Source organism: Patagioenas fasciata, chromosome 7, assembly GCF_037038585.1.
Source record: "Patagioenas fasciata isolate bPatFas1 chromosome 7, bPatFas1.hap1, whole genome shotgun sequence".
NCBI lineage: Eukaryota > Metazoa > Chordata > Aves > Columbiformes > Columbidae > Patagioenas > Patagioenas fasciata.
The window spans coordinates 36,098,468-36,110,724 of NC_092526.1; the positions used below are offsets into that span (position 1 = coordinate 36,098,468).

The 12,257-nt window shown below is 41.2% G+C and overlaps 1 protein-coding gene across 1 annotated transcript in view; it reads right to left on the reverse strand.

The window, feature by feature from the left end:
- Positions 1-12,257, reverse strand: part of NDUFA10 (NADH:ubiquinone oxidoreductase subunit A10) — a 41,078-nt gene that overhangs the window by 24,878 nt on the left and 3,943 nt on the right. Inside the window, exons 5-7 of the mRNA XM_065841479.2 lie at positions 9,661-9,782; positions 7,021-7,100; positions 3,433-3,487 (exon numbers count right to left, since the gene is read on the reverse strand). Of these exons, the coding sequence (XP_065697551.1) occupies positions 3,433-3,487; positions 7,021-7,100; positions 9,661-9,782 (257 nt within the window). The remainder of the gene's footprint in view (positions 1-3,432; positions 3,488-7,020; positions 7,101-9,660; positions 9,783-12,257) is intronic.

Below are 12,257 nucleotides of genomic sequence, written 5' to 3' on the forward strand. Positions count from 1 at the left end.
CTGATTGCAGCACAACTTTTAATAATGATCTTTTTAAAACGCATTTCAGAAGAAAAGTAATTTCTAAGTTGTGTCTGCCCTAAGCAATTCAAAGCCATTAAACTATAAGGTCATGAAAAATAAGCTCCCAAATCACAGCAAATAATCTAGATTGAAGCTCACAAACAGGTAAGTATTGCTATATATCAACAGGATACACCTGTGTAAACAAACACCCTACCAACCAAAGCCAAATCCCTCCTGCCAAACCTTATTTCCAAATTTCAACTCTTTCATTCCAATAGTAAACTGAGGCTGAACAGAAGGGAAAAAAAAAAAAAAAACAAAACAAAATTAAACGAAACAAAACCAACTTTATTCTTTGAAGTGGGAAGAGTACCAATCTCTACAGATACCATCTAACAATGACAATGATACCATCTTGTACTTTGACATCAAAATAATAACCCTTCCTCTAATTCAGATTTGTCCAAGCAAATTCAGAACTCCAGCAGTGCATTCTGGAGACTCCACGTACAGCAATGACCTGAGACTGCTGAGCTTGGTAGACTCTCTAACTTGAGCAATAAGAGCTTTAGTCTGAGAATAAACCATGACTTAGATGATTAACAAAGTGTCCAGCAATGGGTTTTACTACAAAAATATTTAGGGAGGAAACAAACTGCTTTATTCTGACCACTTCAAGACATACAGAGAAGGAAGGGGAGAAAACAAGCAAATAACTCCCCATCTTCTCATCTTATTTCTTCTGCCAAACATCTGTGGCTACCTTCTTGAAACACCATGGCTCTCACATCTTATCCTTTATTTTATGTTATCCAGAAAAAAAACTAACTATAATTACTCCGTATTCTCCTACCCATCCTGATCTCTGTTTTCTTCTTCATTTCATCGTCTTATTTTTGTCCCTTAAAAACAAGATTAAAATCTAAAAACGTGACAGAGAACATGCTATTCTTGGGATGCTGATCCTTCTTACCACAGAGGATGCTTCTCACTGCAAAGCTGAATATTCCCTGGGGCTGCAGGTGTGTGGCCTGTGACAAAGAATGCTGAATGCTCTGTGCCTCACCTACCAAAGGAGCAAGGACACCCCTACTCTGTGAGCACTAAAGCAATACTTTGTTTTTTATGCACATGGGAACAACGAGGCTGCACTCTCTATTTTTCACAGGGGCACTCACAAAACTAAAACCTCAGAGATTCAAGAGCTATTTGGAAACAGCAATTTCAGGACTAGGGTAAAATGTGAAGGTTTACGCTCTTCAGTACTTTTTCCCCTTCCTGAAAATGATACAAAATGATTCACTTATATTGTCGGCTGGTAAAGATCACAGGCCTAGAAACACATAACAATGCAGTTAATGGGGGTTAAATTTTTAGGGCCGGGAAAGTCCTTATCAATATTTTCTGCTTCACGAAGCTTTTGCATGGGAACACCAGGATATTAAGTGCAGGCTACTGTCACGTGCAATGCCAATTAAAATTCACACTTCATTTCTCCAAAGTCAGGCTTAAGAGAGGAGAGTTTATTGCGGACTTCAGCTGAAACAGATTCATCATCAACTCCCAACAGCAGGAACCAAGTTCAAAGACAGAGGAGATTATCCAGCCCCTTGATCCCAGGATTGCTCTCAGCAACAACTAGTTTGGAAAAAAAACTGCCCCGGTTTTATTGCCAACCACGATGTTACATGGTGTGGAATATCCCTTTGGTCAGTCCTAGTCAGGGGTCCTGGCTGTGTCCCTTGCACATCACCAGCCTAATTGCAAGGGGCAGAATGAGAAACAAACAGCCTTGATGCTGTGTGAGCACTGCTCAGCAACAGCTAGAACACCAGTGCATTATGAACACTGTTTTGGTCAGATGAAAAGAAAACTATAGAAAATTAATCAGACTTCAGGCAAATCCAGTCCATCAGTGAGTGAGCACAGCAGCAATAAGCTGCCTCACGTGACACTTAGGTGTTCAAATATGCTGGGTTTTTTTAGAGCTTGTTATACTTTCCCAAACTTCTCCCCTTCACCAAACTAGCAAGTTTTCCATCTCAGAGTAATCACCCTGCCACTTCTCTCTTCCCAGCTGATTTAGGAATTAATTGCGTACTGCTGTGCAAAGATCTGGACCTATTTCCTGAAGCAAAAAGCAACATAACCAGCCTCACATTTCTTCTCTCCTCCAACAGAGGAAAGGAGAGCATTAAGTGGACTCTGGGAGGATTATCAGAGCTTTCAAACAAGGAACACAGAGGACAGAAATATTAAAATCAGCAAGACATATCCAAAAAGATATTTGTAGTGCAGCTGAGATCCTTTTTGTTACTACAGAATTCAAGTAAGCTTTGAGGGATTCACTGTGTAACTTTCATCACTAGAACTGAAACGGGCCCAGTACAGAACAGTCCAGAATCACAAAAACCTTGTTGTTCTTTCCAACAGGACAGAAGCTCCATGGGGAAGCAAAAGGTTTCTCTTGCCATCCTAGTAACCTTTCATGAGCAAGAATGTTTACCGAAATAAGGCAGATTATTACACCTACTCCAAAAAAATAACACAGTCGAGTAGGAGGATGCAGTGATCTCACGTTAATCCTGCCACATAACAGATGGCTCATTTCTAGCAATGAGAAGGTATCTTATCTGACTCGGTTCTGGGCTAATATGTCTGGCAAAACCCTTTGGAGAGAAAACTGCAGTTTGGATACCATGTGCTAGCTCATACAGATGAATAACCCAGGGCTACAAAGCTTATAACAGCTCTGGTTATCCAGCTCTTTGCTATAACCAAATAATGACTACCTCTTAGAAAACAACAGCTATTTTATCACATAGAAACCTGTGCACCAAACTGGATCACAGGAAGCTGAGCAATGGCAAAAGACAACGGGGACAGACCTTATACTGGTACACAAAGTCTCAGCTGAATGCTGGAGCTGACGTACCTTTGGGTTAATGCCATTAGCTCCCAAACTGAGCCTTGCCCATCCCACCAGGCACTTCAAACACAGATCCTGACCAAATAGCCAAACACGCACAGCCTGGCAGGGACTCTGGAAATGCTGTTTCCACGCCCCTCACAGGATTTGCTTTAGAAAACAAACCAAGTTTGGAAACACCCAGCGTAAGTTACATGAGACAAAAGATACTAAAAGAATCATAAGTGATAATCATGTGGTCTGCAGGGGTCTTTGCTTGCTCAGCCAGCCAGGTCTCTTGGCCAAAGGGCTGGGGGTTGAGATTTCCACTCTCCTGACAAAATGACACCCATTACAATATTCTACTACAGACCCATCCAGATCTTTGCCGTAGCAACAAACAGTAAATGGATTAACTAGTTAACAAAGTTTGTCATCTAGGATAATGCATTCTCTTTACATCGCAGTGTTGGAAGTTGAAATATATATATATATATATATACAGAGCAAACTCTTACCCTCTCCACATCCTCTGCCTCGTTTGCTGTGTACTGCAGAAGTTCACTGGTCTCACTGCAAAGAAGAAGAAAAATATATTAGTTTCCCTGATACAACTGCTCTCCCCATCCTTTCACCCCTGCTCCAAAATGAAGCGGAAATGAAGTTAAAAGGCACAAACACAGAACCAGAATCACTACAATTTTTCAAGATGCTCTCAGAGTTCTTGCAATAGAAATCCTGTAAGTTGCTTCTTCCCTGCTGGGAAATTGTTTTTAAAGGGTAAATGGCCTGTGGTACCTACATAGTTTGTACAAAAAAAATCCAAAACAACACAATCCCACCTATGATTTTTCTTCCATTTGACTTATGTAAATACTTGCCCAAATTACCACTGCCCAATCTATTTGAAGGCAAGTGAAATTTTCAACCAGTCTAACCCAAAACTTCAGTAGACCATCCTTTTTACAAGTACATTAATACCTGTGGGTAATTTTTAATAGAAGAATACATTCGTTCAGTTAACTGAACCAATACAACACAGGCAGTAGCATCCGTAATTTAAAACAGATAACAGCAGGGCCACAACAGGAGTTCCTATATGAACATGTTTCATTACTACACACACACAGCCACTCTCTGCAAGAGTTGTTCCCAAACCTGATCCAGCTGTCCTGGAAGATCTTTCCTTTAGCTAACAAAAACCTAAGAGAAAATACACAGTATAACAAACACACAGCAATGCTGAAGAACACTGGGAAGGATTTGCAAACATTTTATTTAGCACAACCAGTTCCAAGTTAAAGCAGGATTAAGGTTGGCAACCTAAGTTGCCTTAAGAGGTCACATTATCAAAATACCTTATAACCGCAGCAGTCTTAACTACTTCCTGCTCCGCGTTAGCACTGGTCAGTCAAAACAGGTTTGGAAAAAGAATCCAGAAATAAAAGACATTTTATTCCTCCAAACCCCCAAGCTCTTACAGGCAGCCATTCAACTGGTGCTCCTAGTAAGGGAACTACTTAAAGAGTTTGTTCTCAACTGGAGAACATAGCTGAAAGCTTCAGAATGACTCTTCAGTCCCAGAAATAAAATAAATGGTCTCCTTTCAAAGGGAGCTGCTGTGACAGTGTAGCACCACGTTCAAATCTTCAATATCAACTGTCGGTAATTAAAAGGAGAGGTCAGTCTTCACCGGGGTCTTATACCGGCAATTGCGTAACAATGAAGATCAAATCACCTGATACTCTGCAGATTATTAGGGCTTTCATTAAGAGAAAACAGCTGCTCAGTGGAAGCAGTATCAGATTTGAAAGAGAACATTAGCAATCTTGGGGCTTTGGTCCAGAAAACAAAACAAACAAAAAAACCCACACACAACCAAAAGCTGTCTGTTCAAAATCACAAGGTAGTACCTGCCATGAACTTGTCAGACTATAAAGCAAGCACCAGTTTTAAGACAGCCAAATACCCACTAGAAAACACACAACTTTAAGCAGCATCAAATTGCTCCAACTAAATGGAACAAGATAACAGGAATTTTGCTAAGTAAGAAACAAGACTCTTTTCCTGCTGTGTTTCAAGAAAAGGAATAGAACAAGAAAACGTAAGTTTGAACACAGACAGTACACGGGAGTCTGTTCAGCAGCCTATAATAACTCTCTTTATCCTGTCTGAACCAGATTTTGGTGATCCTCAAGAGTCAGGGAATCAAATGCTTCTCAGTCTGCCTAGAGACTGACAGCCAGGCATTAATTTATTTCACTGCATCTCTCTGCAATCCAGCAAACAAGCAGTTAAAGACAACTGAAGCTTGTGCATATTTATCCAACATACAAGTCACCAGTGAGGTCCAGAGATGCACAAGGCTGAAGTTTCACACATTCGCAACCCCCCTCCCCATCAAGGGGATAGAGATGTCCTTCTTCAGATCTGAGCACAAAGATTGATCTGACAAGCCCATCACTGATGAGGATGCCAAGCAGAGGGTGTTTGCTTAACAAGCGTACTGACCATGCACAGACAAAGGGGAAAGAGTTGAAATCACAGCAGGACCAGGTCTAGGATTTAGCCTTCACTAAACACCACAGTACATTTCTGGGACTCTATCTGATCCAAAGAACAAGCAGCATTTTTCTCCTCTCCAGTAAATTCAATACAGTTCTGCCCCCAGGGTGATGACAGTCCCAGGCCTTCCCAGCCTCCCTCTCCATCCTTAGCTCCTCTTTGCTTCCAAGAGCCATGTGCCGCTGCTAACCTGTGAGGGACACGCTGGGAGGCAGCTGACCACACATCACACCAACAACTTCTGCCCTGTCTGAATGACAAACTCAATACAAAGTTATTCAGTCCAGTTGCTGAAAGCACAATTACACTGATATAACCTGGGAGACGAAGCATGGAAGCAAAGGGAAGATCTGAATACCTGAACATCTACTTTGACTGAAATGTAACTCAATCAGCTTCATGCACACACCGAACTTGCATGACTATAGATAATTTTGATGAGAAGCAGGCCTGGCTCTGTGACTTTTAAGAGTTTCTCTTCCAGAAAGCTCTTTATTTGTTTATAAGGGACCAAGACAGGTTACATATACATACTTCTAGATTTTTAGGACAGTTTGACTTCTGATAGAGCTCTTTGGTAAGAACTGGGACAGCTAACAAACTAGAGTAGTCTCATCTCCAGTTTACAGTGCACACATTCTTGCTTCCCAGCTAGAGAAATGGGAGCCCAGAAAAGAGCAGGTAGTAGTGCAGCCTTCGTTTACCAGCACAAACAAGTCCATCAAATCCTTTCCAAATGCAGAAGGCTACCAGGTGTATGCCTCATGAGACAACTAAAAGGAGTTTTTAGGAGAGAAAAATTCAAAACTCTCCAAAAAGGCCTGAGAAAAGCTTATATTGCATCACACTCTCCTCAGGTTATGCAAACACACAGCTATAGCTATGGCATTTTGGACTTCACTCAAGAAAGTACTCCAGTCACTGTTACAAGCTAAGAGAGAAGCAAGGATATTGACACCAACCACATACAGAATACTACCAGAAAGGGAGACAGAACTTGTTTCTGCAGAGCAAACAGAGCAGATTCCTGGGTTTGCTCCTGAAGTGCTCTTGTAACTATAAAAAAGTTTATGCTTCCGTTTATCTGACTCCATGACAGCAAAGTTGCAATGCCCCAAGACAGCAGGATGAGAAAAACATACTGCAGACCAGGTCTCATTAGCTTTGTAACATATTAGGTCGGTCAGTTAATGAAATCCAATCAATTTACTATTATACAACACTTCCCACTCTGAATCTGTTAAGAGTCAAAAAACACTGCTTTATAAAGCTTACACCTAAAAATATTTAATTTCTAGTCTTCCAATATTCTAACACTGGCATTAGGCTTCTCAAATGCCAGAGGTAACTACACACAAGTATACACAGTTGTCATACCATGAACGCAACACACCATCATTAGGAGACAACATTGTGCCACATAGCAAAAGGAGGCTTTTCACATAACATGATTTTATTTGCTTATATTGACAAAGATTTGAGTTAAAAAAATTCTGTGAATCCTTAATGACTTAACAGACAAAACATTTTGTTTTGCTAACCTGATCTCTGGTAAGAAGGTTTTCTTGTAAGCATCCTCAATGTTCTGCAGATACGAAGCAGACACCTTTTTCTCATATGGCTAAAACCAAACAGAAAACAGTGTTATGAGTTTTCTTTCTTCTCCTATCAGTGCAGTTCCAGCCTAAGCAGAAGGCCCTTACTACACCATCTGCCTAGAGCTCATTCTTGTATTGGCAGTCAAACATCCAAGGGAACACACACATTAATGAAAGTTTCAAGAATTAAGACATTCAGAGTGTTCTGAATTTCTTACGTGGCATTAAATATCTACAGTACCCTAAGCAACAAGTTAGTCTGCATTAATTGCTGCTCTGCCCTGTACTATGATGTCCATGGTTTTAATGATCAGCCATATGAATAAGATTCTTCCTATATGTTAGTGAATCTAGGAAGAAACAGTAGGCTGATCAGAAGATTGTAAAAAGCAAAAAAACCCACCAAACCAAAACAAAAACAAACAAAAACCCCCCTTCTCATTTATTTCAGTTTGTTACAGGAATCACCTAATTTTCCCCAACTTCAAATAAACAAAGAGAACATCAACAGCCTCAAAAATATTAGCTTTCCAAGGAGTGAACAATCCTAGCTGCCTGCACATTCAATAAGTTATATACAATCATCAAGAAAATAGGAGAAGATGGTCCAAGTCTTCCTTTTCAACAAGAGGGGCAAGCGTGCATCAGTTTCCACAGTTTCAGGTAAGTGCATGGGCAACCATCCACTCCAACCACCAACTCTAAACACCTTTCTTTAAAATTTCATAGCTATCACACTTGCTATTCAACAGTTCATCTTCCATACAGTTCACTTTAATGCCACATTTACAAAATGCCAGGAATTTGTCTAATCTACCATGTGTTCCTTCGGTTCAATCCTAAAATTAAAATGACATTTCCTGCTTGAAATGTTCATCTAGGATGCCCATTATGTTGGCAGGATCTGTGTCTCTGCTCGTTGGACCCACTGGAGGGCTTTTCTTTTTCCAGCACTTTGCAACAACAGCGTGCAGAATACCAATAAAATACTCCATTTGTTGAGAAGGCAGAATTCCCAAAAATACCATCCCCAAACAAGAACCAGTGTTCAGTAGAGTCACTGCCCCAAGGAAGTTACAAGTTACATCAGCAATTTCTACCAGGACTCAAAAATGCCACCGACCTTTATGCTCACAAGGGCAAAGAACCCACAGGTTCCCACGATACATTAAGAAGCTTCTAATTTTGTCACTGAAATTGATAAAACAAAAAAGCTATGGTTTCCCTACACAAAAGTATCTTGTTCATTAAAGCACAGAGGCACATAGAGTCATGGTCTAAACTGCTGGAGGCCAGAAGGGGAAAGTTATTCAACCAGCAGACGAAGCAACTTGGGCCACGCAGGTCACCAAGCAGCAAGGGCAGCCTTCCATTTGCAGCTCTGAAGTCACCTCCCTTTGGCAATCATCAGCCTCCCTCTTAAATGAGCAGGAAACTGCTGAACACAACGCTACTGGCTCACCCCAGCACGCTAACATACGCACACGTGCTTCAGGAGAAGCAGGCATCGACAAGCATCGAGAGATCTGAGAAATTTTAGTAATAAATCAAAGTTTCCTTTGAGCCTCTCAGGCTTTCCACAGCTAAATGCTTCACTTTACAGTTTCCCTTGGTCTTTGAACAAAGGACAAGGTAAACATCAATTCTCAAAATGCATCTGAGAACAGTTACAAGCACATGTCCAAATATCACAGAATAGGGAAGAAAAAACCCAAAACAAAAGTTTTACTCAGATTAATCATTATACACAAGTACCCAACAGCATTTCTGATCCAAGACTATTTCAATAACCCAGTAATCAAATATGCTGATATAAGGAGAGGTAATTTGAAGACAATAGTACAGAACTAAGTTAATTTTTGTTTCTTTTTAACAGTAGTCTCCATCCAATGCCATGACTTAAAAAGAGACATCTTGGAGAGAAACTGTGCCAGCATTAAAGGGGTTTGAGACCAAAAGTGAGAATGTCCCAGCCAGAAAGCACCCTGGATTTTTTGTGTCATGGAATACTTAAAATTAGTTTTAAGTTTAAAACTGGCAGTTTCACTGTGTTAACACATAAACGTCAATGAGTCATTTTCTTAAGTTCAGAAAGTTAACTGAACTTGTTGATCACAAGTCACTCACACATTAACAACAGCACAGGTCTGAAACAGCAGTAAGCTGGAAAAGGGGACAGCCAGCAGGGGCTTGTGGCGCTCAGGAAGCAGAAGTAATCTTAAATGGCACTGCAAGAATCATGTTACCTGGACATGACTCCTGAAACAATAAATACAAAGGCTGGTTTTTAAGGGCAGATGATTTTTACAAAGCTCCTTATTACCGAATTGACAGCATACTGATGCAGTCCAAAAAACTTGATTTTTTTTTTTTTTTTAAATTGTTTTTGCTCAGTTGGGTTTTTTTTTTTAGGGCAAGCATACCAGAATACCCACACAATCATCACCAACACACAGTTCTTACACTTAAGAGACTGAGAGGCTTTTGAAAAGCAGAATTCTGCAGCAAACCCCACAGTACTCACACATAAGGGCACAAATACACACATTAACAGGCAGTAATAGTGGCAAAAGATAAAGTTACCTCGCCTTTCTCTTGAATCCTCTTCTGCACTTCTGGAACAGGTACATCTATATAAATGACCAAGTGAGGTGGCAGGAACTCACTAATGCTGATCTCTTTAATCTCCTTGTAGTGATCAACACCTGTATAAAAACCAAAATGAATCAGGGTGGAGCTCAAGGCAGCCCAGCTGAACACACACATTGCAAATGAGGACAGGTGCAACAGGTTATAGTTTTAATGCTGTTCCTGTCAGGTAATCAATGTGCAATAATTTCTTGAGTGTTTTTTACTGCATTCTGTTTGCAAATAAATCACATCCCCCCACCTGTGTATTTGTAGTCTCCTCTTCTTGACTGATACAGCAAGTTTAAGGTAGGTATTTCCTCAAATAGGATTCAGGAAGATTTTAGAATAGAAAACCTTTCAGAAACAAAGTAAAACACAAACTAAGAAGCTACATGCACTGAGATATAAGAATCTGAGATATAACAACCAGACTCTGCTTTGGAAGACAGGACTGGTGAACCTCACCTTCCCATACAGAAAAATGTATGCAAGAGGAGTTGGTTGGGTCTGTGCAACTGGGTTCTTCTACCACATCAATAACCTAAAGCATGTTTGGGGTAGTATCTGGTAATTAGGAAGCCACACAAGTTCAGGGGAAACATTTATTCAAATTTAAGTGGCATGAATAGCACAGACTCCATTAAACCTAGCTCAAGTGCAAGCTTTCTTCAACAAGGCTCATGAATGTAGCTAGAAAGATAGTGTCAGGCTTTCAAATTCAAACAGTCATGAAAAATTAAAAGCTCACTGTGCTTGGCACCACAGTAAGCAGCAGTATCTCTAATCAAGATGTTTGTTAAAGGATTTCAGTACAATCTGTTACTTGTTGTTGGAATTTTATATTAAATATAAGTTGTGGGCTGCTGGGCCTCATTTGCCTCACCAACAGAGAGCAGTAAGATACAGTTCATTATAACCAGCCCTCACATTCATTCAGCAGAAGTTGCAACTTACAGCAGGTCGTAAAAACCAAACATCCACCTCCTAAATTTAAGTCAAATCAAACAAGACAGCAGAAACACGAGGCAGACAGGGAAACAATTACCTTCACCTCTAGAGTAGTCAAAATGCCAGATTTGCTGAGAACAGGCAAAAAGAAGAATTCCAACAGTAATTTATTTAGGGGTCAGTTGCAGGCTGGGATTTACAGCTATTTTCTCCAGACTTCCAAACTCTTGTGCAGCTATAAGCTTGCGTGTTTTGGCTGCGGCTGGTCTCCTGTCACCTCGCTGCCCCATTCCTAGCCAAGGGATGGAGACTCCACACGTCTGCTCACAAGCATCAGCACAGTAACACTGCACTGTTTAGGAGCTCAGTACCAGTAACCCCAAGCCACAGAATCACTCAGGTGGGAAGAAACAACCACAGGTCATCTGGTTCAACCACACTGCTTAGAGCAGGCAGCTCAGGACTGTGTCCCACAGTGTTCTAAGTATCTCCAGGTTAGAGATTCCACAGCCTCCCCAGGCAATCTGCTCCAGGGTTTTACTGCCCTCACAGCAGAAAATGTTTGGGTTGGTGTTGATTGTTTTGGTTTTGTTTGTTTTGTGGGGGTTTTTTTCTTCTTCTTTCTCCTTAAAAATGAAACTTCTTTTATTTCAGATGTTGCCCTTTTGCCTCTTGTCCTCTCACTAGGTGCCACTGAGAAAAGAGAGGTTCCATCCAATACTATTCCCCATCAGGTATTTATACACATAAATACCACCACGTATTTGTACACATCCTCCTGGGCCTCCTCTCCTCCAGGCCAAAAAAAATCCCAGCTCTATCAGCCTCTCATACATTGGATGCTCTAATTTCTTAGTGACTTCATGGCACTTTGCTAGACTCACTCCAGTAAGTTCTTATCTTTCCTCAACTGGTAGCCCAAAACTGGGCACAATACTCCAAATTCAGTTGTCACCTCCCTTGACCTGCTGACAACAACCTTCATGCAACGCCCAGGATGCTGGTGGCATCCTTTGCCAGAAGGGCACATTGCTGGCTCACGTTCAGCTTGGTGTCCATCAGGACCTCCCAGGTCCTCCTGCACAAAACCCTCTAGACAGTTGTCTCCTGGTGTATCCCTGCCATTATTCCTTCCCAGGTGCGAGACTTTGCAGTCCCTTTTGTTGAACTTCATGAGGTTACCATCCAACCATTTCTCCAGCCTGCCCAGGTTTCTCTGAATAGCACCAAAAACATGGTGTGTCAACCATTCCCCTTCCAATTTTGCATCACCTGCAAATCTGCTGAGGCTGCACTCTGTCCTGTCATCCATGTTTTAAACAAAGTTTAAACCTGGTTTGGCCCCAGTATCCTCCCCTGGGATACACCACTAGTTATTGGCCTCTAGCTGGACTTTGCACTGTGGATCATGACCCTTTGAGCCCAGCAGTTCTGCCACTTTTTAATCTCCTACCCACACATCTGATCCATACTTCATCAGTTTGTCAATGAGGAGGTTATGAGACAGCACGGAAAGCCTTGCTTAAGTTAAGCTAAACAATATCCATTGTTCTCTGCTCATCCACTGCGCTAGCCTTTCATGAGGAGCTGACTATCAGGTG